At 35.6% G+C, this 23,697-nt stretch overlaps 1 protein-coding gene across 3 annotated transcripts in view; it reads right to left on the bottom strand.

Annotated features, from left to right (window-relative positions):
• Positions 1-240: 240 nt before the first annotated feature.
• The window catches only part of MAP3K2 (mitogen-activated protein kinase kinase kinase 2), a 115,815-nt gene continuing 92,358 nt past the window's right edge, over positions 241-23,697 (bottom strand). For all 3 annotated transcript variants that reach the window (XM_081052735.1, XM_081052736.1, XM_081052737.1), the window contains 5 exons: positions 22,582-22,730; positions 22,094-22,225; positions 18,089-18,218; positions 10,565-10,742; positions 241-9,247 (listed from right to left, as the gene is read on the bottom strand). In XM_081052735.1, the coding sequence (XP_080908861.1) occupies positions 9,022-9,247; positions 10,565-10,742; positions 18,089-18,218; positions 22,094-22,225; positions 22,582-22,730 (815 nt within the window). In that variant the 3' untranslated portion in view covers positions 241-9,021. The remainder of the gene's footprint in view (positions 9,248-10,564; positions 10,743-18,088; positions 18,219-22,093; positions 22,226-22,581; positions 22,731-23,697) is intronic.

Raw genomic sequence — 23,697 nt, forward strand, 5'->3', positions numbered from 1 at the left:
TACACTTCGACAGTAGGCTTTGTTTTTGCTGCTTTTAATTTGGGTAATCAAAGCATCCAGAAAATATATGCCAGAGCGCGTTGGGTAGGACATTACAGATTTATATCCTGGAAAGATTTAGTTACAATGTTTCTAGACTAGTCTGTGCTTGATCTCCTAGAAAGTGATCAGTTCAGGCAAAGGAAGAACAACTGCAAAAGCACTGTGTCCAAGAACAGATCTGGAGAAACTAATAACAGTGGAAATAAATATCAGCTTTATTAACACTCAAAGTGCCATTCATTTATATTCATTCCATAGTCCAGCAGGTAACTTAGAGTAACCCTTTGCACCACAATCTTTCAAAAAATGAACTAACATGTACGAAAAAGCAATTTTCATTGTGTTAATTATTGCAGGCCTTCATGCATGATAAATCTAAACAAAGATGTGTGCCAACAATATACAAATTTCCATATAAACAAGGTCATTGATCACTAACAAAATATAAACATGGTTTCTTTCACATTAGATTTTTTTAAAAGCTATTTACCAGCAAGAAAAAACAAGTCCATAAAAACTGTAAAACTCAGAAATTTTATACATTTTTACAAGCACAATTTTGAATGAACAACACAAAGTCAAAATATGCGTGAAATGTGGCACAAACCACACTGTATGTGGCTTCTGGTAGGTTTTCCTAATCATACCGGCTCCTTGTAACACATTAAGCTTAGTGACATTCATTTGAACAGTGGACTTTATTCCTAACACAAGTAATTTCACCTGGTACTGCATATTAAAAACAAGGTTTTCCTTAAGTACGGTAACGTTGTCAGATCGGAAACGTAATTTCCTTTTTTTTTCTGCCAGTCACTTAACATACACAGTACAGTATAAAGACACACAATTATGTTTGGATATTCCTAAAACAATTTATAGTCAATTACAGAGAATCACAATATATGAATGTATTGTTTTACACATGAGGTCTGACCTTGCCCAGTAAGAAAAAAACTGAGAGTTGAAATCTTTGGGGTAGAGAACAAAAGAAACATTAAAAAACAACAGTAGAACTGGCTAACGGAAACTAGAGATATAAAAAATCTTGTCTCTCTTCAAGACAACTCAGTTTCTCAAATTTTTTCATTGCTCTGAGAACTGAAAGGCCGTTTTAGTGGACAGTGTGTTTTTGCTACTGCCTAAAACCTATTTTTTCCTTTTAATTTACATTTCAGAGGGTTTTCAAGAGAGAATTCATGCTCTTCCTTGCAAAAGTATGTTAATTGCTATCTAAGTAAGTTTGCATCTAATTCTGGAAATACAAACACATTTTGAATGGTTAAAAACAAAATTAAAAAAATATTTTTGATCAGCCAGCTGAAAATATATTCATATAGTAAATAATCTCTCAGAAAGCTTTTGTATATATATTTAATTATTCTAACTAAACAGTACCCTTATAAAACAAGTTCATAAAAATGTAGAAATTAAATGAAAATAAGAAATTACTGGGATATATACATGTGCCTACAGACAGAAAAAAGACAACCCCACACACACATCCCCTGATAGGCAGTTACAAGCATACTTGGAACTTGGTCGTGGATTTTAGAATACATAAAAATCAGAAAGTGATGTTGAACTCCTGAGTTCCTCCACAAAGATAGAACCATAGATAAATATACTTTGTGAAAGCAAGAGGGTCCACTGAAGTCTGTAACAGCAGCGCAGTTACTGATGGCTACATCTTGAAAGAAGCGAAAACATAGAGACAAGACAGTAGTTCAATGCACGCACTCAGGGTGCTCACACACCCACCAACAATTATTGGTCATAGTGAATCAGTGTACAAATTAAACATTTCCAAAACTGTGCAAAAAAGTCAACTTTGATAGGAAAAAAACACGTTTGTACATAATTATAAACTGCCCAGCATTCAATTGAGATTAAAAACATTTACAGGGAGAAACTAATAGGTTAAATATAAAGAATTTAATGGCTACATTAAAAAATGTACATTATTAGGTCAAGCAGTAAATTTACAAATTGACAATTATAGTTTGCAACAATTAAAGTTTGTTCTCAAATTTATCCAAGTTTACTTTTATTTACAATGATATTTGAATGAAAAGAACCATGTGAAATGTAAGAGATGTCAGACATTAAAAGTATTTTTGGTATTAACTCTTTTATAATATTTCAGAATACAGGGTAGCAAATTTTAAAACCAACAGCAATAGAAAAAATGTAAACCTTTTACTGATTAAGATTGTATTAAAACAATCAGTTGTGTTTAAAGACGTGTTCTTATGCTTAGACATTGTACTTTCGCTTGAATAGGGTATATATTGCAAGGGTTTGGCTTACTCTCTTTTGCCCAAAAGCTTTTCAGCTCAAATAGAATAAGCCCTCTCTACTTATTCTAGGAAGAAAAAAAGTCTTTGGAAAAATGAGAATATGTCGAATTCATTTTGGAGCCTAAGTATCTACTAGAGTTTAAGATGTAATTTTGTTAACTTACCTCTCCACTCCAAGTAATGCTAATACTAAAATCACCACATATGCTTTTAAAAAATAAATTCTAAAAAACAATAAATTAATGAACACAAAAGTGCTTTTCAGTACAGTCACAAACTTTACTGTTCTCAACTGGCATTAAGGGACTCAGAAATCCTTATTTGGAGATAAACTTTGCATGTATACTGGAGAGCAGATTCTTCCTTATGTTCCAAAATGTCTATGGCACAAAGCAGACATCAATCTATAATTTACTTTTCTTCACAGCCTTCCTGAAATGCCCCTCAAGTCAAACCCAAGTTCATAAATGTGAAGACATCAGGAAGAAAGTACGCCAACAATCTGCAGCATCATATGTCAATGTATACGCACACGCACCCATGGACAACTGACGTTAACAAGACTGGCACACGTACAAACTCAAGTTTGTAATGTCTGTATAGTTCCCTAATTGCTGAAGCAAGTTCTGTGTGTTTAATGCAAACAATGAGTACCTGTCCTTTTACTTGAAGGATAGATTAAGATACAGATTCTACCAGTACCCTCCTTAGCATTTTATGCTATTAGCTAGAGCTGGGCAAAATGAACAGTGCTAATCATTTTGGTGTGTGAACAGAATATGAAAGCTTTGGTTTAAAGTGATTCTGATAATACAGACTGTGAATACAAACCAGAAGTAATCAGACATAGGGAGTAAGAGTACTCACTGATTGAATGCCTTTGCTGTTATTAACAAAGATATATTATTTTAAATTAAAATGCAGAATTATGAAAAATATGAAGAATTACATAAAAGACTACATGCAGGCAACATATAAAATTCATTTTTTTCTTTATTGTAGCTATGACTACTCCCTCAGCTTTCTCAAAGGAAACCAAAACCATGTCCGCTCTCACTGTGACTGAGCAGGCTCTCTAGACTCCCCAGGAGCTCATTACCATCGACAGCTCTGAAATGGTTGGCTGGCTGACACTTCCCATGCCTACTGTCACATTCTCTCCAGCCTGTGGCAGAAGTCAAGTCTCAGCTAAAGACAACTGTGAAGTGGCAGCGGTGGCTTCATAGCATGCCTTCCCTAGCCAACCAAGAAGAGGGATGAGATAGCTTCCTTAGAACTTGGTAAGCTAAGAAAGCTTGTTTGGATGACGTCTGGTGAAATTTCTATTCCAAAGAGTTCATGAAGATCTACCGTGTTCCCCTAAAAATAAGACCAGGTCTTACATTAATTTTTGTTCCAAAAGACGCATGAGGGCTTATGTTCAGGGGATGTCATCCTGAAAACTCACGCTAGTGCTTATTTCCCGGTTAGGTCTTATTTTCAGGGAAACACGATATGCAAAAATTACTTTCTATTTAAGGGTTATATATAAGCTATTATACACACATACAAATTCAATTTTAATCTGCTTTTAGTAACCAAAAGCTTGGCCACATATAATAAATACCTTCATTAAACAATCACATTTGTACGAGTTACTGCTGGGAAATGTGCTGGCGTTCCTACCCGACGATTACATGCACCCATCATCAGTAGGTCAATACACATGTGAGCTGTTCTTTCAAGGACACAGACTAATCTACCTGAACATTCGTACCTTTCCTTTCTTCCTTCCCTTGCCCCAACTAGATACACACACACACTTCACAGAAAAGCTAGAGTTTTAGTCAAAATGCTAGGTTAGAATTTGCTGTCTCTGGCTTTCTTGTTCACTGCCCCAAGACTCATTGCTTTAACATTTGTAAACCATTTAAACAACCTCTTTAGGGCAAAAACAACCATTCTAGCTCTGCTATGAAATCATAACTGAACCATGATATACAAAGAATCTGGGCAGTGTCCATGTGATTGAAAATCAAGTAATCAACCTGGAAAACAATTTACTGTGTCTATTTTGAATCAGAATACCTCTTTCTATCCTCATCTTAGGAGTTCACGTCTAACGGAGGCTGTCATGTGCCTATCACAGACTATTGCTAACGTTTGTCTTCTAACAAAAAAAACAAACAAAACAAAAAAAAAGAGGTAGAAAAGGGTAGGAGGAAACAGGCATTAAAAAACGTTTAAGGGCTAATACACAGTCTAAGGCGCAATCAACTCTTGAAGCTACTGATCTTGGGGAAAACCTTCATTTAGGTGGGTAAGTTGAATTATTATTGATATAAAATAAAATTAAGCCATACAGAGAAAAAGGCACTACCAAAAATTAATAATAAATTGCTTTTCATCAACATTTAACCAATCTTAAAATTCAAATAAATATGAACATTACATTTGTAACAAAGATCAAACTTAAAATTAAAAAATTAGGTCTCAAGAAATTGTCTTGATCTTAGTATAAATAAGACTGGTGACAGAATTCAATTTCTATCAAATGTTTTGGGTATTTTAACAATTTAGACCAAAAGAAAGTATTTTTTTCCTTTAAAAAAAACAGCAGGAAAAAACACTGACATAAAGAAAGGCTCCTCCACCACTGAAGCTCTTCAAGCTGAGGCTGGGTTTTGTAAGAGACTGCCTGACCAAAGGAGGTGCCTCTCATTTGGGGATACTTTTACTCCTCTTGTTAATGACATTTTAGTTTATAAGAGCCAATAATTACCCAAAATTGCTTTCCCCTCACATCATAAAAAAAAACAGTAACATTTTAAAACATCACTGCTGAACTTCCAGAGTTTGTACAGGTCACAACCTTCTTAAGGATAAGTTAATTTAGTGCCCAATACAATGAGCCACAATTGTGGCAAATGGAAAAGATTCAGCCTATTTTTACAAAAAAAAAATTGACATATCCCTATACATGAGAGGAAGTGCTTTTACATGAAGCTGCTGGCCCCTAATGACATGGCTGGCACAGAGCGCTGCCACGGGCCAACGGGAATGCACGTGACACACATCCTGCTTCTGCACCCATGCCTGCTTGTCCCTTTGACTTTCTTAATGAGTTCACATATCTTGTAACAACTCCATCTGAGAAATATACAGACCAGACCTGACATTTGGAAGAGGTGAAGCAGCAAAAAGCTACTCTAAACAAACAATTTCACCTTTTTTTATGTAGTTTCTATTGAGTGTAACATAAAAACTTGAAGTGAAAGACAATTCAACTCTAAAGTAAGTTTTAACTTGTATACTTCAGCCTGTGCATTTTGACTTCTTATATAAATATGTAAGGTTGATTATATTTTTTAAAACTTTCTAAGGCAACAGTCTTAAACCATTTTTTTAGTTAGAAACATGTTTTGTACATGAGGAAAATTGAAAAAATTTCCAGATAATCACACTGAAAATTTCAAAGGCTGTGTACTTTTAAATACATTTTAAAGAATCACCAACCATCAGCATTTCCATCAGTCATTATATTTTTCAACCCTTTATTCAATACACTTTATTTGCAATGTAGAAGATCTTATATTGGCTCAAACCTAAGTGATGCCATTTTCAATCTTTCAAGGCCTAAGGAGGAGACTTCCTGCAAAGCACACGTGAGACTGCTGTGGACCTTCTCCAGCACCAAATGTCTGCCATGGTCAAGCAGATGCGTATTAAAGGCACAAAGTCAGCAGTCTGGCCACTTGCCAGCCTCAGCAAAGAAACAGTACAGTATAGAACAATCAGTTGTGCATTTAAAAAGTAAAACACATTTAGAGTCATCTTCAAAAGTTCAAATTTCATTTGTTGATCCATACCATTATTACAAAGAAAAAATTGGAGAGTTATATCTAACTGCCCCTGTGTTTCCTTTCAAAATTTTATATTTTAAATTTATTTTTGGTCTTCCACACCTCACCCTACTTCAAGCTTTTTGTTCTAGTCGTTTCTATATATATTAACTTCTATTGTGGTTTTTGGTACCATTACAATTTGTTTGAAATAAATTCACATCACATTTTATATAACTCTGTAAACTATTAGTCTTATTTTTATGTCTTTATATAAAGAACAATATTTTCCCATAGCTAATAATATTTTTCTTATAAAACAAAATTCTTCTGCAGCAGTGTTAAAGTAGTAGTTCCTTTTAAGGTGATTTTATTTACTATAGCATTTAAAAAGAAGAGAGTGAAAAAGCAAACAGTTTTGCTTTGGGTCATAGCCTCCCAAGGTGTCTCCCTAAAGAGCATCTGTCTCACATTCTGCACTGCTGCTTACCCTGCCAGACCAAAAATGAGCCAAAAGGAAATGACAACCACACAAGACAAAGAAACAAAGGAAAGCCTACTGGTCCAGAGACCATGATCTTGCTCAAGAAGAAGAGATGCCTTCACTCATAAAATATAAAGAAATTATAATAGATCCATATCCTTGGGGACTGTGTTTAGGGCACAAAATGTGACAGTTGATTTTCCAGGGGAAGGGGGCCATATGCTTCCTGGTCAACTGCTTCCTTTGATTCGAAGGGTATGGAAGAAGCTTTGACAACCATGTTTGTGCTGACTTCTTCTCAGACTATCTAGTGGAATTTCAAATTTCCTACGGGGAATGCCAGATAGGAACAGTAAACCAAGATCTACAGTATTTTACAAGAGTCCCCCAAAGAGCATGCCTTTCGGCAGGAAACAAAATACCCGAGTCTCCTGTGAATCCCATGAAAGGCATCATATTTAGGGTCTCCAGGAAGACTACAATTTTCTAGATATTTAAAAATAAAGTACTTAAAACTTGCTTTAATATATTGAAAAACCGCAAGTGGCCGAATTACTGGTATCATTCATGTTTTTCAGTAGCACAAGTCCATTAGAGATAGTGGAATTCTCCCAGCTGTCCCCTTCCATTCAATGTCCTTGCTCTTAGTGGATACATTATACTAGAAATGCCTGATAGTTTTTAACCTTCCTATAAAGTAGTTAACACTTTGTTTTGATATGCTTTTCTTTCCCCACAATTATCAATTGACTTTTGAGGAAAGAATACATACATATGGCTGAGTTCAATAAGCTCCATGTTTAAATTCACTTTGTTTCTAAAATGGAAGTTACTGATTTGGGTGCAATATGGCTGCCAGTAAGAAATGGACTGCCGTTTGCTGTTGAGATCATTCACTCTTGACTTGAAATAATGCTATCTGCTCTTGTAAAACCCTCATTCTGCATTACATTACTTTCTCTCTGAAATTTACTTTTTACAAGGAACTTGCTTTGTAAATGGCTATTATCAATTTATAACCAGGGCTGCTCTTTACAGCGAGGTTTCTCAACTTTGGCACTTTTGACATTTGGGGCAGGATGATTCTTTGTTGGGGATGCTGGGGGTGGTGGGAGGTGCTGAGCAGCACCCCTGGCCTCTACTCACTAGACGCTACTGGCCTCCTCCCACTTGTGACAACCAAAAATGTCTCCAAGCATTACCAAATGACAAGAGAAATTAGCCCCACCTCACTCTTATGAAGCACTGTTTTACATAATAATCTGTTTTGTTTTGTTTTACAGTGCTTTAGTATTCTGTGATCCTAAAACAAGGGTTTTTTTGGTTTGTTTGTTTTTAAACTCACAACACTAGCTTTATGGATAATCCAGGTTAAACTCTTAGTTCCTAAAAAAGAGTCATCTATGGGAAATCAGGAGCTAGAAATAGGAAGATATAGTATACATTATTTTGATTATTTCTCCTTTCCCTTAATTTTAGGACTTTCTCCCTCAGGTAAAGAATATAGTTTAAAATACACTAAACAATACTTAGTTCTTCTTTTCATTATTTCCGTTGATTGGCAAACGTGGTCTCTTCTGTTCACACATTTAATTAGAGCAAACTCCTTTTGTCTTTTAATTTGGATTTACTCAGTTGACTTTCCGTATCTGTTTTAAAACAAGGAAGCATCTTTAAAAAAAAACAAAAACAAAAATCTATCCAAGGTTTATAGATTCCAGTAACATGGATCTTCTATGGTATATTTGCTTTTTATACTGGTTAGGATTAACAAATAAACATACCTCTTAGAGATTCCTATTTGCTATCAAGATTCATACTGAGCAAAAAGCTTGGTAAACAGAGGTCAGGATCTAAAGAATACAGATATAAGAAGGAACCTATATTCTTTAAGTTGAGTACCTTGCCTAAACTGATGTTTAGGGCTCAACCCCACAAATGAGGATCTATTTTAAATACTATCACTAAAAACTACAAACTATGCATCATTTTGTTCTCCTTTTCCATGTCTCCCCATCACCACCAATCTGTGAGTGACACAGGGAAAGACTCTACAATCTTTAGGTATTCCAAATGATTTGTTTGTACTAAAAAGAGTGACTATGTACTAAAGTGCTTTATCTCTCTGAACCACATCAGTACATTATAAAAATTAAAAAAAAGTTTCAAGTTCTTGTGAGGGAAAATAAGATTAAATATAAAAAATTTAGGTTACTATCATTGTTAAACAAATTTAACCAAGAATCAAGAGAAACATTTTCCCTCTTGTCTTTTTTCTCCCCCATCTCTCTTTTTTATAAAAAAGAAAAGTGCAGTCAGAGAGAAGGTGAATGAATAGATGGGAACTAGGTGGAGGCACAGGAGAGGTGACTGGCTGCTAGTGATAATGCACAAACATGTGCCTTAAGAGTTCATCAGCTGAAGGTCTCAGTTTGGCCTCTACAAAGATCCGTTTGAGGAAATCTCGAGTATAGTCTGAGACATGAGGTGGCAGCTTTGGGTTTGTTGGCTGAGTGGCAATTTTAAAGATGGCAGCCATTGCTTCAAATTCCGCCCAAGGAGGCTTTTCCGTTAGCATTTCTACCACAGTACAGCCCACACTCCTAAAAAGAAATTTTATAAATACATTACATAAACAATATTACCATGAAAGAAAGCCAGTTAACTACAAAACAAGAATTAAGAGTGAGGTCTATATACACTTACGAGGTACGACAATTAAGTTCGTGAACTCATCCTAGAAAAAGTGCTGCATACCTCATGGCTGAATGGTCACCTCTGAAGTCCTCCCCTTTGGAAGCTATGCACCAACGCCAGTGCCTAGTCCACCCTTCAAAGGAATTTTGGAACTCTTTCTGGAATGGCCATCAGAGCTGTTGTTGTATTACCCTTAATGTCCTGAATGCCATCAAAATGTCTTCCTTTCAATATTTCCTTTATCTTTGGGTAAAGAAAGAAGTCACTGGGGGCCAGATCAGATGAGTAGGGAGGGTGTTCCAATACACTTAACTTGTTTACTGGCTAAAAACTCCCTCACAGACAGTGCTGTGTGAGCTGGTGCATTGTCATGATGCAAGAGCCATGAATTCTTGGAGAAAAGTTCAGGTCTAACTTTTTCACACTGTCGTTTCAGCACTTCCAAATAGTAAACTTGGTTAACTGTTTGTCCAGCTGGTACAAATTCATAATGAATAATCCCTCTGATATCAAAAAAGGTTAGCAACATTGTTGCAACAAGTTCACGAACTTAATTGTCACACATCGTAAACATGAGTTGATTTCAAGCTTTGTTTCTTTAAAGGGTTGTAATTATGTAAGATTGTAATTTAAATATAAAAATCAATGAAAATAAACCCCAATGTAAGACCTGACTCAAATGGTTAAGCAAAGAACATTAGTCATTTTATAATTCTTACTTGTATGTAATTCTCTAACCTGAAATTAAATATAATTCTTTTGTCTTTAGCTTACAAATACAAACATAAGAAATTCTTCGTTTGCCTTTAGGTTCTAAAATGAGTATCTTAAATTAAAAACTTTTCTGGTGGCAAGTAGGAAATGCCCGTTTTATGTTGTAACTTAAAATTATTAGGCAATTAAGATTAACTGAATTATAAGAGACTAACAATAAAGATTACTTTTAAAGTACTTCAGGGAAATTAAATGAAGATAGTTTTCTAATGCTGAAGGTTGCTTAAGACGAAATCTTTCCTAAAGACGGAAGACAGGTTCAAGAACTATACTTATTCAGTCACTAATTAAGCTTCAAAGAGACAGAATTACAATATTAATTCTTGTAATCCTGATACCCTATTTTAAAGCTACAAAAGACAGGTGAAATCTGGCTCAGTAATTTGCATCCTGGGTAGAAATAAGTAAGAAGGCAGGTGTTTTCAGGCAAACCCTGCATCAAAACCTACCAGATATCTGCTTTTCTGCCATAGCCTTCTCCACTAATTACTTCAGGGCTCATCCAGTATGGCGTGCCTGTGACAGACTTCATTCCCGTACCCGAAAGACAGATAGTTTGAAGCCGTTTGCTGGCCCCAAAATCTCCTAGTTTAACATTGCCTGTTGAATCTCGTAGAATATTTGCTCCTAAAAATAAGAAATATCCTCATTTCATTATTTTTATTGGCAGTTTGGAATATAATATAAAAGAACAACGGCAGAGAACTAGATTTAGTAGACTCTTCAATCTGTCTCCAAAACTAGGCTGCTTTTCATCATCCAAACAGTACCTGTCACAATGCCAGTCACACAGTCAGAGCTCATTAAGGATTTGCTACATGAACACTGAATTTTTAATCAGGTATGTGCTTTAGAACCGAAGAAGGTTCTGTCACTGAAAAGGACTGGTGCGGTGGGAGGTGAGGATGAAAAAAAAGACAGGGGAAAGGCTAAGAATTTAAAGTCCAGAGAAGAATAGGGAGTGACAGCAGACTCTCGGGCCCAGTTTTTCTGTCATAAAGCAAGAAGCTCATGGTTGAAGCTGATTCCCATGAGAAGGAACTTCCTGAGGGACCTTCATAATCAAAACTTTCACCAGTAATATTTTTTTGGATATGTCTCTTCGGGCAAGGGAAATGAAAGAAAAATAAACAAATGGGACTACATTAAACCAAAAACTTTTGCTCAGCAAAGGAAACCATCAACAAAATTAAAAGGCATCCTACTGAATGAAATATTCACCAATGATACATCTGATAAGGGGTTACTATCCAAAATTTATAAAGAATTCAACAACTTAACACCAAAAAACAAACAATCCAATTAAAATATGGGCAGATGACCTGAATAAACATTTCTCTAAAGAGGACATACAAATGGTCAACAGACATATGAAAAGATGAAATGGAAATTAAAACCATGATATACCACCTCTCCCCTATCAGAATGGCCACCATCAATAAATCAACAAGTGTTGGAGATGCTGTGGAGAAAAGGGAGCCCTCGTGCACTGTCGGTGGGATTGCAGATTGGTGCAGCCTCTATGGAAAACAGTATGGAGCTTCCTCAAAAAATTAAAAACAGAACTGCCTTATGACCCACCAATTAAGTCTACTTTTGGGTATTTACCCAAAGAAATTCAAAACACTAATTTGAAAAGATATATGCACCACTATGTTCACTGCAGCGCTATTCACAATGGCCAAGATATGGAAGCAACCTAAGTGCCCATCAATGGAAGACTGGATAAAGAAAAAGTGGTACATATATGCAATGGAATACCACTCAGCCATAAAATCTTACCATTTGCTTCAACATGGATGGACTTAGAAGGTATTACGCTAAGTGAAATAAGTCAGACAGAGACAGACAAATACCAAATGATTTTACTTATATGTGGAATCTAAAAAACAAAATAAAGGTACAAACAAAACAGAAATAGACTTATACAGAGAACAAACCAATGGTTGCTAGATGGGAGGGGTTTGGGGGATGGGGAGAATGGGGAAGGATTAAGAAGTACACATTGGCAGTTACAAAACAGTCACAGGGATGTAAAGTACAGCATGACGAATATAGTCAATAATATGGTTATAACTGTGTATAGTTCCAGGTAGGTACCAGACTTATTGGGCCATCACTTCATAAGTTATATAAATGTGTGAGCACTGCTATATACCTGAAACTACGTAATATAATACTGAATATCAACTGCAATTAAAAAAAATAAAGTTCTAGTATTTCCCTCCATGCTATAACTTAAAGTTAGTTATCTTACATTTAACAGTTTTCCTTAATATTGGATTTTGCTTTATATTAATTTTACTTCTCAATTTCTATATATTTTAAATCTCTTCTAAGCAAGTTTGAGCTGTTTTAAAATTTCATTTAATTTGATAATAAACTTTTAATTTTATTTGTTATAAACTGACCTTGATCATCTGGCTTTCAGTGTTTGCTGAATTCTCTACTGTGAAGTTCCTCTCCTCCCTTCCATACTGTGCTCTAGGAGAAGTTCACTTTGTGCAGCCCACAGTTAAGAAGTCAGGAGTTATGCTCCAGGCTGTTTGGAATGATTCTGCACAGGAGATTTGTCTCCTCTCTTCCATTTATTTATTCAACCATTCATTTATGAGTATGAACATGGATATTTATTTTATATCTTGGGTTATAAACCAATATCATTGCTTTGTGTTTTTTGCTCAAGTTCCAGCTTTAGCCATTGAGAACTCTTTCTATTGGCTCCTGTGTCCCTTTGTTATACCCCAATTGCTGTGTTCTTCTTTGGTTTTTGTTTGTTTAGCATTTTCTTACTTTCATCACTATTAGATGCTTCAGGCTCAACTTGTGTATTTCCTGCCCCAATCCTAGAATCAGCCATTTCTCCAAGGAGCCCTAGTTCCCTTTTAATGGAGAATAGTATCCGAAACCAAGGTCCAGGCACGAAGTTCATTTATTTTTTATTCTCTACTTTCCTCTATCATTTTTTAAACTCAATCTTTTTTTCTGGTATTATAAGTCTAGTTCCTGTCTTATATAAATTATTTCTAGTCTCTCCTTTTTTTAAAAAAATAAATTTTATTGGGGAATATTGGGGAACAGTGTGTCTCTCCAGGGCCCATCAGCTCCAAGTCCTTCAGTCTAGTTGCGGAGGGCGCAGCTCAGCTCCAAGTCCAGTCAGCGTTTTCAATCTTAGTTGCAGGGGACGCAGCCCACCATCCAATGCAGGAATTGAACCGGCAACCTTATTGCTGACAGCTCGTGCTCTAACCAACTGAGCCATCCAGCTCATCTATGCTGATTTTTAACTTTTCCTATAAACTACCTGTTTTTAAACAATGAATTTATATTAACTTATCTAATTTTAATTTTTAAACTTAATTCTTATTTTTAAGTCTTCTGTAACCTTAACCATATTTTGTATTTTTTTTTTAAATCCTTATTTGTCCTCTTATCTTTTTTTTAGTGGTCTCTAAGAAGAGTGAATAGTGGAGAGAGGCTACGTTATAGACCGGAGAGACTATGGACTGTCCATCCCCACTGTGAGCTTCTGTACTTGGCATTCAGTTCTCCCAGCAAACTCCGGAGCCTCTCTCCAGGGGAGGGCACAGGATCTATTCTCTGTATGCCACAAGACTAAGGGAGACACAGTACCAATGTCTTTAAAACAATATTTCTGTGTTTCCCCGAAAATAAGACCTAGCCCGATCATCAGCTTGAATGCGTCTTTTGGAGCAAAAATTAGTAAGAGACCCGGTATTATATTATATTATGTTTTATATATTATATATTATATATTATATATTATATATTATATATTATATATTATATATTATATTATATCTGGTATTATATATTATTATATTATATTATTGTGTCTTTTGGAGCAAAAATTAAGACTTGGTATTAAATATATTAATTATATTTATTATATATATTATATTATATATGTATTATATTATATTATATTATATTATATTATATTATATTATATTATACTGACCTGGTCTTATAACACCCAGTATTATATTAAAATAAGACTGGGTCTTATATTAATTTTTGCTCCAAAAGACGCGTTAGAGCTGATGGTCCCACTGGATCTTACTTTTGGGGAAACATGGTTATCTACCCTATTTAACATCTCCCACAGAGCAACACTTAAAGAAGGACTCTGCCAAAAAAAAAAAAAAAAAAAAAGCCATTATCTCTAAAATATTTAACCAGGGAAGATTTTACTGGCTGGTAGCTGGGAAGGAACAGTCCAGGCAGGTCACAGACAGGGGAAGCTATCCTGCAGAACGATCACCAATGTTGAACCAATGCCCATCCAAATGAAGGTCTGAAGAGAAAATGTGTAGCCAACACAATTTTCTAATTTTTTTTAAATTAAAGTTTATTGGGTTGCCAATTTTTAGTAAAGTTACATAGATTTCGGGTGTACAATTCTGAAATACATTATTATATTTCACATTGTGTGTTCACCACCCAAAGCAATTTCCTAATTTTTTAAAACTTACTTTGGGGGCAGATGGCTCAGTTGGTTGGAGCACCAGCTCTGAACAAGAGGGTTGCTGTTTCGATTCCCACATAGGCCAGTTTGCTGCACCCTCCACAACTAGACTGAAGACAACGAGCTACTAGAGGGGCAGCTGGATGGCTCAGGTGGTTGGAGCACAAGTTCTCAACAAGGTTGCCGGTTCAATTCCCACATGGGATGGTGGGCTGAGCCACCTGCCACTAAAGATTGAAAATGGCAGCTGGACTTGGAGCTGAGCTGTGCCCTCTACAACTGGATTGAAGGACGACTTGGAGCTAACGGGTCCTAGAGAAACACACTGTTCCCCAATATTCCCGAATAAAATTAAAAACAGCAACAAACAAACAAAAAACTCATTTTGGATACCTTAAAAGGAAGCTATTAGGGAGATTTTTCAAACATACACAAAGCAGGTTGAATAGGATAATACCCATTCCCAGCCCCAACAACCATCTGGAAAATAGTCCCCAACCATTCTGCCAACCACTCCATCCTTCCTGCCTCACATATTAGAAGCAAATTCAAGCCATCATGATCAGTAAATAGTTCAGTACATATCTTTAAAAGGACTCTTGCCTTTTCACGAAGATGGCGCTGAACGAGAAGAAGGAAACCCCTGTCTTTCCCAAAGCCAAAGCCAAAGCCGAAGCAAAGGCTTTGGAAGCAAAGAAAACAGTGCTGAAAGGCGTCCACAGCCACAGAAAGAAAAGACCCCACATCACCCACCTTCTGAGGGCCCAAGGCACTGTGGCTCTGAAGGCAGCCCAGATATCCTGGGAAAAGCGCCCCCGGGAGAAACAAGCCTGACCACTGTGCATCAGCAAGTTCCCCCCTAACTACAGAGTCGGCCGTGAAGAAGATAAAAAGACAACACACTTGTGTTCACTGTGGGTGTCGAGGTCAACACCCTGATCAGGCCTGATGGAGACAGAAGGCATATGTTCGACTGGCTCCTAACTATGATGCTTTGGATGTTGCCAACAAAACTGAGACCATCTAAATTGAGTCCATCTGGCTAATTCTAAACATAAAAAGTTTTCACTGTAAAAAAATAAATAAGGACTCTTACTATACCTAAGAGGATGGATACATAACTCCTTAATAATATTAAGTATATATTCAGAGTTTATAGTTTTTAAAAAAAATCAGAGTCCAAATAAAGTCCATACATTGAGACTCAATGATATCTTTTATGTCCTTCCTAGAGTTCCGTCTAATCTTTTTTATTTTCTTTTGCAATTTATGAAAAAAATCTAAGTTGTTGGCCTGTAGCTTTAGCTTTCTTATGATCTGGATTAGCTGTCTTCACCCCCAGGGGGCATATTTAACATGGTCACCTGTCTGGTACATATTTTCTATAATTCTAAAATGTGGTAGCTGAATCCACAGGCTTAATCAGACTCAGGATCATTCTTTCTTTTCTTTTGCAAAACTATTTCATAGATGAAAATATATTCTAAGGATAGAAAGTATGTAATGCTAGACTGTCCTTGTTTTAGTGACGTCAGCAGCTCTCAATGTTTAATGCTTACACCTATTATTTCCTTAGTGGTTATAAAATGGAACCAGTCCATCATGCTTTCTTCATTTGTTAGCCAAAATACCTCCACAAAGATCAATTTCCTTTCATCCACTATTTGGTTCTCAATGGTATAGTTTATTTAAAAAAGGCAGAATAAAGAAACCTTATTATAAAATGAGTTGGTTCCCAAGTGACAATGATCAATTAGTTTTTATCCTAAGTTTCACTATGAACTCATGAGTTTAAACTTAAAAGTAAACAACTATCTTTGTTTTTCCCTCACAATTTAAAAATTGCTCATTATAAAAATTTGGAAAATACAGAAAAAGTAAAAAGTGTGCCAAAGAAAATGATTATCATTCATCCTGCCATTTGGAAATACCCACTGTTAATCATATGGAAATTTTCCTTCTAAGTCATACTTTAATTTTATAAACTTAAGATCACATTGTATATCCAATTTTATATCTTATTTTTCTCCTATCAATACATTTGCTCTATGATGCTTTTAAGTCAGCTTGTTTGCAACCTCCTCATTTTACCAATATGATTCATCACTCTTTCTGGCAAGGTTAGAAGGATCCACTTGGGGGTAGCTCCCCCCAGTTCCTTCACCTTGTCTTGTTATGAATGCTAGAGAACTGGCTTGAACAGAGATCATTCCTAATCAAGTCATTCACATTCAAATACTTTCCGTGTGGTTCCTTAAACTGTCAGCTTTTGGACTTGACCTTTGAGGTCTGCCTAAGATGAGTAGATCTTGAAATAAAGACAGCTCCTATTTCTCTTAGATAATGAGCCATGAGTGTCCTCACATTCTCTCCGCCTCCCCAGGAAGCCCCGTCCTAGGACATGTGACCTGGCTCAGGCATCCTGCAGCACATCCGACTCCAGCACCAGAAGCTGGAACGTTCCCTTCAGCCTGAACACGGCCATATTCAGGGTGTGGCTCACCACAAGAAGGAAGGAGCTGGTGACTCATAAGAGCCCCCAGAAAGACCAATAAAAAATAATTTGTTTTTTATTTATGTATGTCTGTGTGTATTGATTATTCTTATCAATTGATTGAAGTGATTTGGGATCACAACCTAATTTTTACAGAACCAAACTTCAGTTTTTATAGAATTAAACCTCAGTTTTATAGAATCAAACTCCCAAGTATGCTTTACAGTACAGAGTTTTAACCACTCTCAAATTTTACACATCTCCACCACTCACTTTTTTCTCTCTTCATGCACTTACCTTACATACCTGATCCCTAAAAACAGGTGAGTTTTAAACAGCGAGCTTAACTGAGTTGAAGTTCATCAAAGCTCAGTCTTAGGCTCTCTTCTCTCTTCTTACTCCCTCCCTAGGTAATGACATCCATTTCAATGGCTTTAATTAAATATAATCTCAACATAAAATATGTCGTCATCGTAATTAACTTTTGAATGCTTTCTAGGTATCAGGCACTGTTTCAAGCATATTATATACATTAACTCATTTAATCCTTACAAGAATCTTATGTGTCAGACACTATTATCAGCCTCCCTAACTAGGAGGGACTGAGGCATAGAGAAATCATGCGTCTTGTCCAAGGTCACACCGTTAGTGACAGATAAAGCCCAAATTGGAATCAGGCCATCTGGAGTCACAGCCTCTTCTTTTAACCACTGTATTCTAACGCTTATACTCTGTACATGGAAACATGGTCTCATTTTTATGACCATTTGAACTTTATTGATTCCCACAGGGGAGCTATTCAGTTGTGGAGATCTGAACATCAGGACTAATTGGAAAATTGACTGAGTCACTGAGAAAGCAGAATTGTTTTCCTATGGTATTTTAAAGGTAGATGTATTAATTTAAATGTTAAATTTCTTAATCATATCACTTGTCTCATCCACATTCACAAAAAAACTGTGAACTTAAAAAAAAACCCTCATTACTTACCTTTGATATCTCTATGAACAATCATATTACTGTGCAAATAATGGACACCCTCCAGAATCTGACGGGTGTATTTCCTAGTCACATTCTCAGTAAGAGCTCCATATGCTTTTAATTGGTCCTTAATTGATCCCTAAAAGAAAACAAAAGAAAACTATGGTATGGTTTGAAATGAAAACCATTATTAAATCTGTGTTTTTGGGGGACGGGGGTGGGATATGAGGGTAAGGAGGATCAAATATATGGTGATGGAAGGAAAACTGACTCTGGGTGGTGAATACACAATGTGATATATAGATGATGTAATACAGAATTGTACACCTGAAATCTATGTAATTTTACTAACAATTGTCACCCCAATAAACTTAAAAAAAAAAAAAAAAGAAAATCACAAAGCATAAAAAAAAATCTGTGTTTTTAAAAGAATCCTAGTTCAAGAGTGGGAGGTTTTAGTTGGGAAGCACAGGAATTCTCAGTAAGGACGTTATATGCCATGTCACTTACATACTCATACAACTCTACTATATTCCCTGATTAGAACTGTGGAAGAGTATGGGTCACAGCTGAAGGACGTCTTTGAAACTGTTTTTTGACAGATACCCTGTTTCTATAACTATGTTGATTCTAACTATCTCCTATTCCTCGCAACTGTGTTTTTTAAAATTCTCCAGTACTTTTACACTGGTTCTTTTTGGCCTGGAATATATTTTTGTTTTTCCTACTGGCTCTTCTACATATGTTCTACTTTACTTTTATTTAGTTTTTTCTTATTCTGTTTTTAAAACACTGTTTTATTGATATCTGCTAATTTACTTCTCAGGAAAAAGAATGGGTATGTTGGAAAATCAGAACACATATGAGATTTTTAAGATTTTCCTTTATAACTCAACATTCTAGTTTCAAAACATAAGAAAATACATTAAAGAGGAATTTCAAATTTTCTTAAGTATTTTTAAGGCAGAATGAGGTGCCATCTCTGAGAATGCTGAAATCAGGCTGAGGTGACACAAGCATTTGAATTTTGCAAAAGCTTCCTTACTGATTCCAGTGTGCAAATCTGATGAATAAGCAACCACTTTAAAAGATGGAAATAAAATGCTTCCTGAGGGACAGAATCTTCCTTTTAAACAGAGACATATACAAATGTTTCTGTGTTTCCTTGAATTTCAGTAAACTGTGTACTTTGACATATAAAGTAGGTCCTTGGATTTTATAGATTTAACCACTTGCTATGTCCACTATGCACGAGACATCCCTGAAGGGACAGCAAGATGCAATCCTGCTGACCCAAACTTGCAAACACATGTGGAAAGCCTTCAGCAGTGAGGGAACCCAGCAGCCAATCACCCACATCTATTAGTCGATGTGGCTTGTTTGCTCAGTCTACTTATTGTTCCTCTCCTTGTAGTAATACACAAAATAACATAGCCAGAACTGAGCTCTCCAACCAATAAGCCCCAAATACTTGCAGGCTGCAAATGAGTGATGGACTGATGGATCTTCTAAGCCTTCAGGGAGCTGGACCAGTGGCCTATGGTTCTAACAGATCCAACAGTACAGTCTGTTCCCCTCTGTGTACCATAAAATGTTATCTTTGTCAGCGTGAACAACTGGAATGTGTTGGGAAGCACTGTGCCAGCTAAGTGTGTGTGTGTGTGTGTGTGTGTGTGTGTGTGTGTAAAAGTAATAGAGAAATCAACTGCTAGTTCGGGCACTGAAAATAAAAGAAAAAGAAAGTGATGGTTCTAGTCTGAAAGTACTTCTAGATAAACTAAGGTATGGAATGCTACACTTGGGAAAACTGAAGAATAGAAATGACAATTTTGGCAAAGCTTGAATCTAAGGCATAAAGGGGTCCATCACACTAAATTTAATAAGAGAAATTACATAATATCATTCACAAACTAGGAGATTCAAGAAAATCTAGGAACATGTATGCCCAGTCCACATATGCCACAGGCTTGCCATATGTACAATTCATTTAGATCAATAAACTATTATTAATCTGGTAACATGCTTTTCAAATTTAAGGAATGACAATCCTTTGAAAACATAGCTGCCTTTACAAAACCAAGTGTAGCTAATGAGAAACATGATCTAACATCTCTTTCCGAGTAGCCCGGGTTTACTCTTAGATTGCTAAATACATAAGGATTACCCATTTGTAATATAAATCAGTTGTAACCAATTAACCATTTTAAATAATCTTATTTTCATCAATCTGAGTCTCTAGTCACACTTATTCATAATTATTTTCTATTTTAATTTAAATATGTATTAAATATGCATAAACAGTAATGGGAATCTGAATGAAAGAGAAAAATTGATCACAATCCCAACATAACATTTTCATTTTCTAAGTTTCTTCTGCCCTTGTGCAGATACATACTTCTTAAACATCATAATCATTATTAAAAAGCATTTTATATCCTTTTTCTCTTTTTTTCTAAGTACTTCCTCCAACTTTGATACACAACCTTTACAATTTTAATTTTTAACATATATTCTCTTGGACAATGCCATCATAATTTACTTCCACCGAGGGCAATGAATTTCCCTTTTTTCCCGTCACAGGTAATACTAAAATAAATGTATGCTTCTCTTTCCTTCTTTTGGATTTCTTCTATAGAATAAATTTCTATGAGATTACCAGGTCAAAAGGCTTCAATATTTTTATGGCCTTTAATACATCCCACCAATTTGTTTTCCAAAAAATGGGGATTTTTAAAGATCAATTTAAACTGCAAACAGAATCTTTGAAAATAAAAAGTAGCAATTATGAATAAGTAGCAATGATGAATAACAGTGGTGTCACTATAAACAATTAGTAATTCAGGATGAAAAGAAACAAAGTTTACTGTTGCTCTTGTGAAACTGAGGATAGTTACGACCATGACCATTCGTATTGGATGCTGATTCAGTTTTATTTATCCATAAGCTTGAGGTACCTTGTACCTCAACCTTGTACATTCTATATACAATTCTAGTAAGCTACTCCCTTAAAGAGCCATAAATCAAACTTTTTTTCAAACATATATTGCCTATCAAATTATGGGAATGCATGTATTTTTAAATGAGTAAATATACCACCATCTTGAAAATCATTAGTATTAGAATGTACTGTACAAATACTAAAAATAATATAGAAGGAATGACAGTTTACAAATCACATTTTGCAGCTCCTAATGAAATTGACTTAGGTAACGATTATCAATCATTGTTCAAAACAATAGATGACTGGCTGAAAAGGAACTGGCTAGTCCTATGTGCCACTGCTATAGCTCATATTACTTTCTGGTCTTCAGGAAACAACAAAAGCTTACAACGGGGGGACCAGGATGAGAAGCACCCTGATCTGGCATCAGTCTCAGCATCACGACAATGGAACAGCCAGACCCTCTGAGTCTCCTGATGGGATGCAATGTGAAGTGCACAGCACCATCTCTGACGCTTTCTAATAAACAAGGTTGAATTTGAATCTAATTTAGACTTTAGATCTTACTTGGAGTATATAGGAAATAAAGGGATAAAGGAACAGATTATACAGCAGCTTGAAAATGCAACTGGAGAAATCTATGAGACGAAACTGTCAACAGAACTAGCCTGGTCTGTTTGTCAAATCTATGTCGTATAAAAACTGCTCTAGATTAAAAGAGGAGTAATGGATATAACAGCTAAATGTAATGTGTGCTCCTTGACTGGATCCCGGTTTGGATAAACCAACCATTATGGATATTTTTAAGGCATGCAGAGAAATCTGAGTATGGGCTACTATAACATCTGTAAGCTACTTTTCTATATTTCAGCATTTTTTAAAAAATTAGTTGAAAAATACACAGATAGAGGAAGAAGATAAAAAATAAAACTATTACCCAGCTGTGATTTAAAACTCTTCCAAAATGTCCTTAACTAGATATAACATTTTATAATCAAAGTTTTACTGGTTTTCTTTCCTCAACTAAGACTTCAAATAGAATATGTCTATTTTCAAAGGATATACTAACTTACCCCTGGCATGTATTCCATAAATATGGAAAGTGTTTTTTCCTGGGGATCCCTCAAACAGCCATAATACTGAACAATTCGTTCATGCAGCAAATTTTTCAACAACTGAATTTCACACTCAAGTGCATTTACTTCCTGAAAGACAAAGCTCACTGTGAAGACTTTACAGCACTGTTAGTAAAAGCAAAAAACTCAAATTTCATGGATCATCAAGGTGACTTCATTCTGGAATTTTCCCTTCCTAAGGAATAAATATTTTAAAGTCTCTAAACAATAACATGTATAATAGTCCTTGATGGTATGCTAACGCAACACTAAATCAGATTAGGAGCATAACTGAGTATTAAAAGAGAAAAATCCACAATACAAAGTAGATAAATATATCTAATTATTTGTTTTGCAAATAATTTGTATTAAGGAAAAATAATTCTATTGTGTGTTACATTTATTTTAGTAAAAATGCTTTTTTGTGTGTGTACCGTGATTCTTACCTTGCTGGTCTCAGGGCTATCGGGATCAAACTGAACTTGCTTCACAGCCAGCTCTCTTCCTGTATCCACATCATAACAGAGGTAGACCCTGCCAAAGGCTCCCTGACCAAGCAGTTTGCCCAGTCTCCAGTTGGTTGGAGCCCGCGGTGCTAAAAAAGAAATTTTCTTAAAATGGAATAGCCAGATGGCACAAAAATGGTTAAGGCCTAAACGACTATTGCATTAGTGATATCCTTAACTGCACAAATTCGGACATAAGGAAAAATCATGATCATCCAAAGTTCATAATGATCATCATCTTTGAAAATTTTTCTCTTCAGTCAATTTTCTAAGAATTCTAAACCCAAACAAGGTTCATAATTCCGTAACTCATTTTTCCACTGAGATTATTTTTTTCATGGTTACAAATGTAATAGTATCTTTGACTCAATCTAAGATGCCACTGATTTAAAATGTCCTATTTCTAATCTTTATTGTAGCAACATATATAATTAGTTTCCCGTCTGCCTATGATGTAGAAAGCTGGAAAGAACATCACTGCATTCTAACAAGAAAAAATCATGAAAGCAGCCAGAGGGGAAACAATCAAACTACAGAGAGAGGAACAAAGATAAGAATTATAGCATACTCTCGAAAAGTATGCAAGCCAGAACAATGGAGAAATTGCTTTAAAGTGCTGAAAGAAAAAAAATGCCGCAAATTCTACACCCAGAAAAAAAACTTTCAAAAATAAAGGAGAAATAAAGACCTTTTTCAAACAAACAAAAGCTGAAAAAGTTTATTACCAGCAGAGCAGTATTACAAGAAAAGTTAAAGTAATTATTCAGGCAGAAGGAATTTGACACCTGACAGAATCTTGGATCTACATATACAAAGATTTACAGAAATAGATAAACTGAAGGTACACGTATAAAAGACATTTCTTCTCTTATTTTTAATCACTTTAAAAGATAGCTATCTAAAGCAAAAACAGCAGCAATGTACTGTGAGTTCACAGATGTAAAAGTAAAATATGACAACACTAGCACAAAGGGAAGAAGTCAGAGTGTGCAGATACTGCTCCAGTCTCTGCATGCGTGGCTGACATGATACTTCACAATCTGGCCTTAGTTACCA

The sequence above is a fragment of the Rhinolophus hipposideros genome (assembly GCF_964194185.1).
Source record: "Rhinolophus hipposideros genome assembly, chromosome: 6".
Classification (NCBI taxonomy): Eukaryota; Metazoa; Chordata; class Mammalia; order Chiroptera; family Rhinolophidae; genus Rhinolophus; species Rhinolophus hipposideros.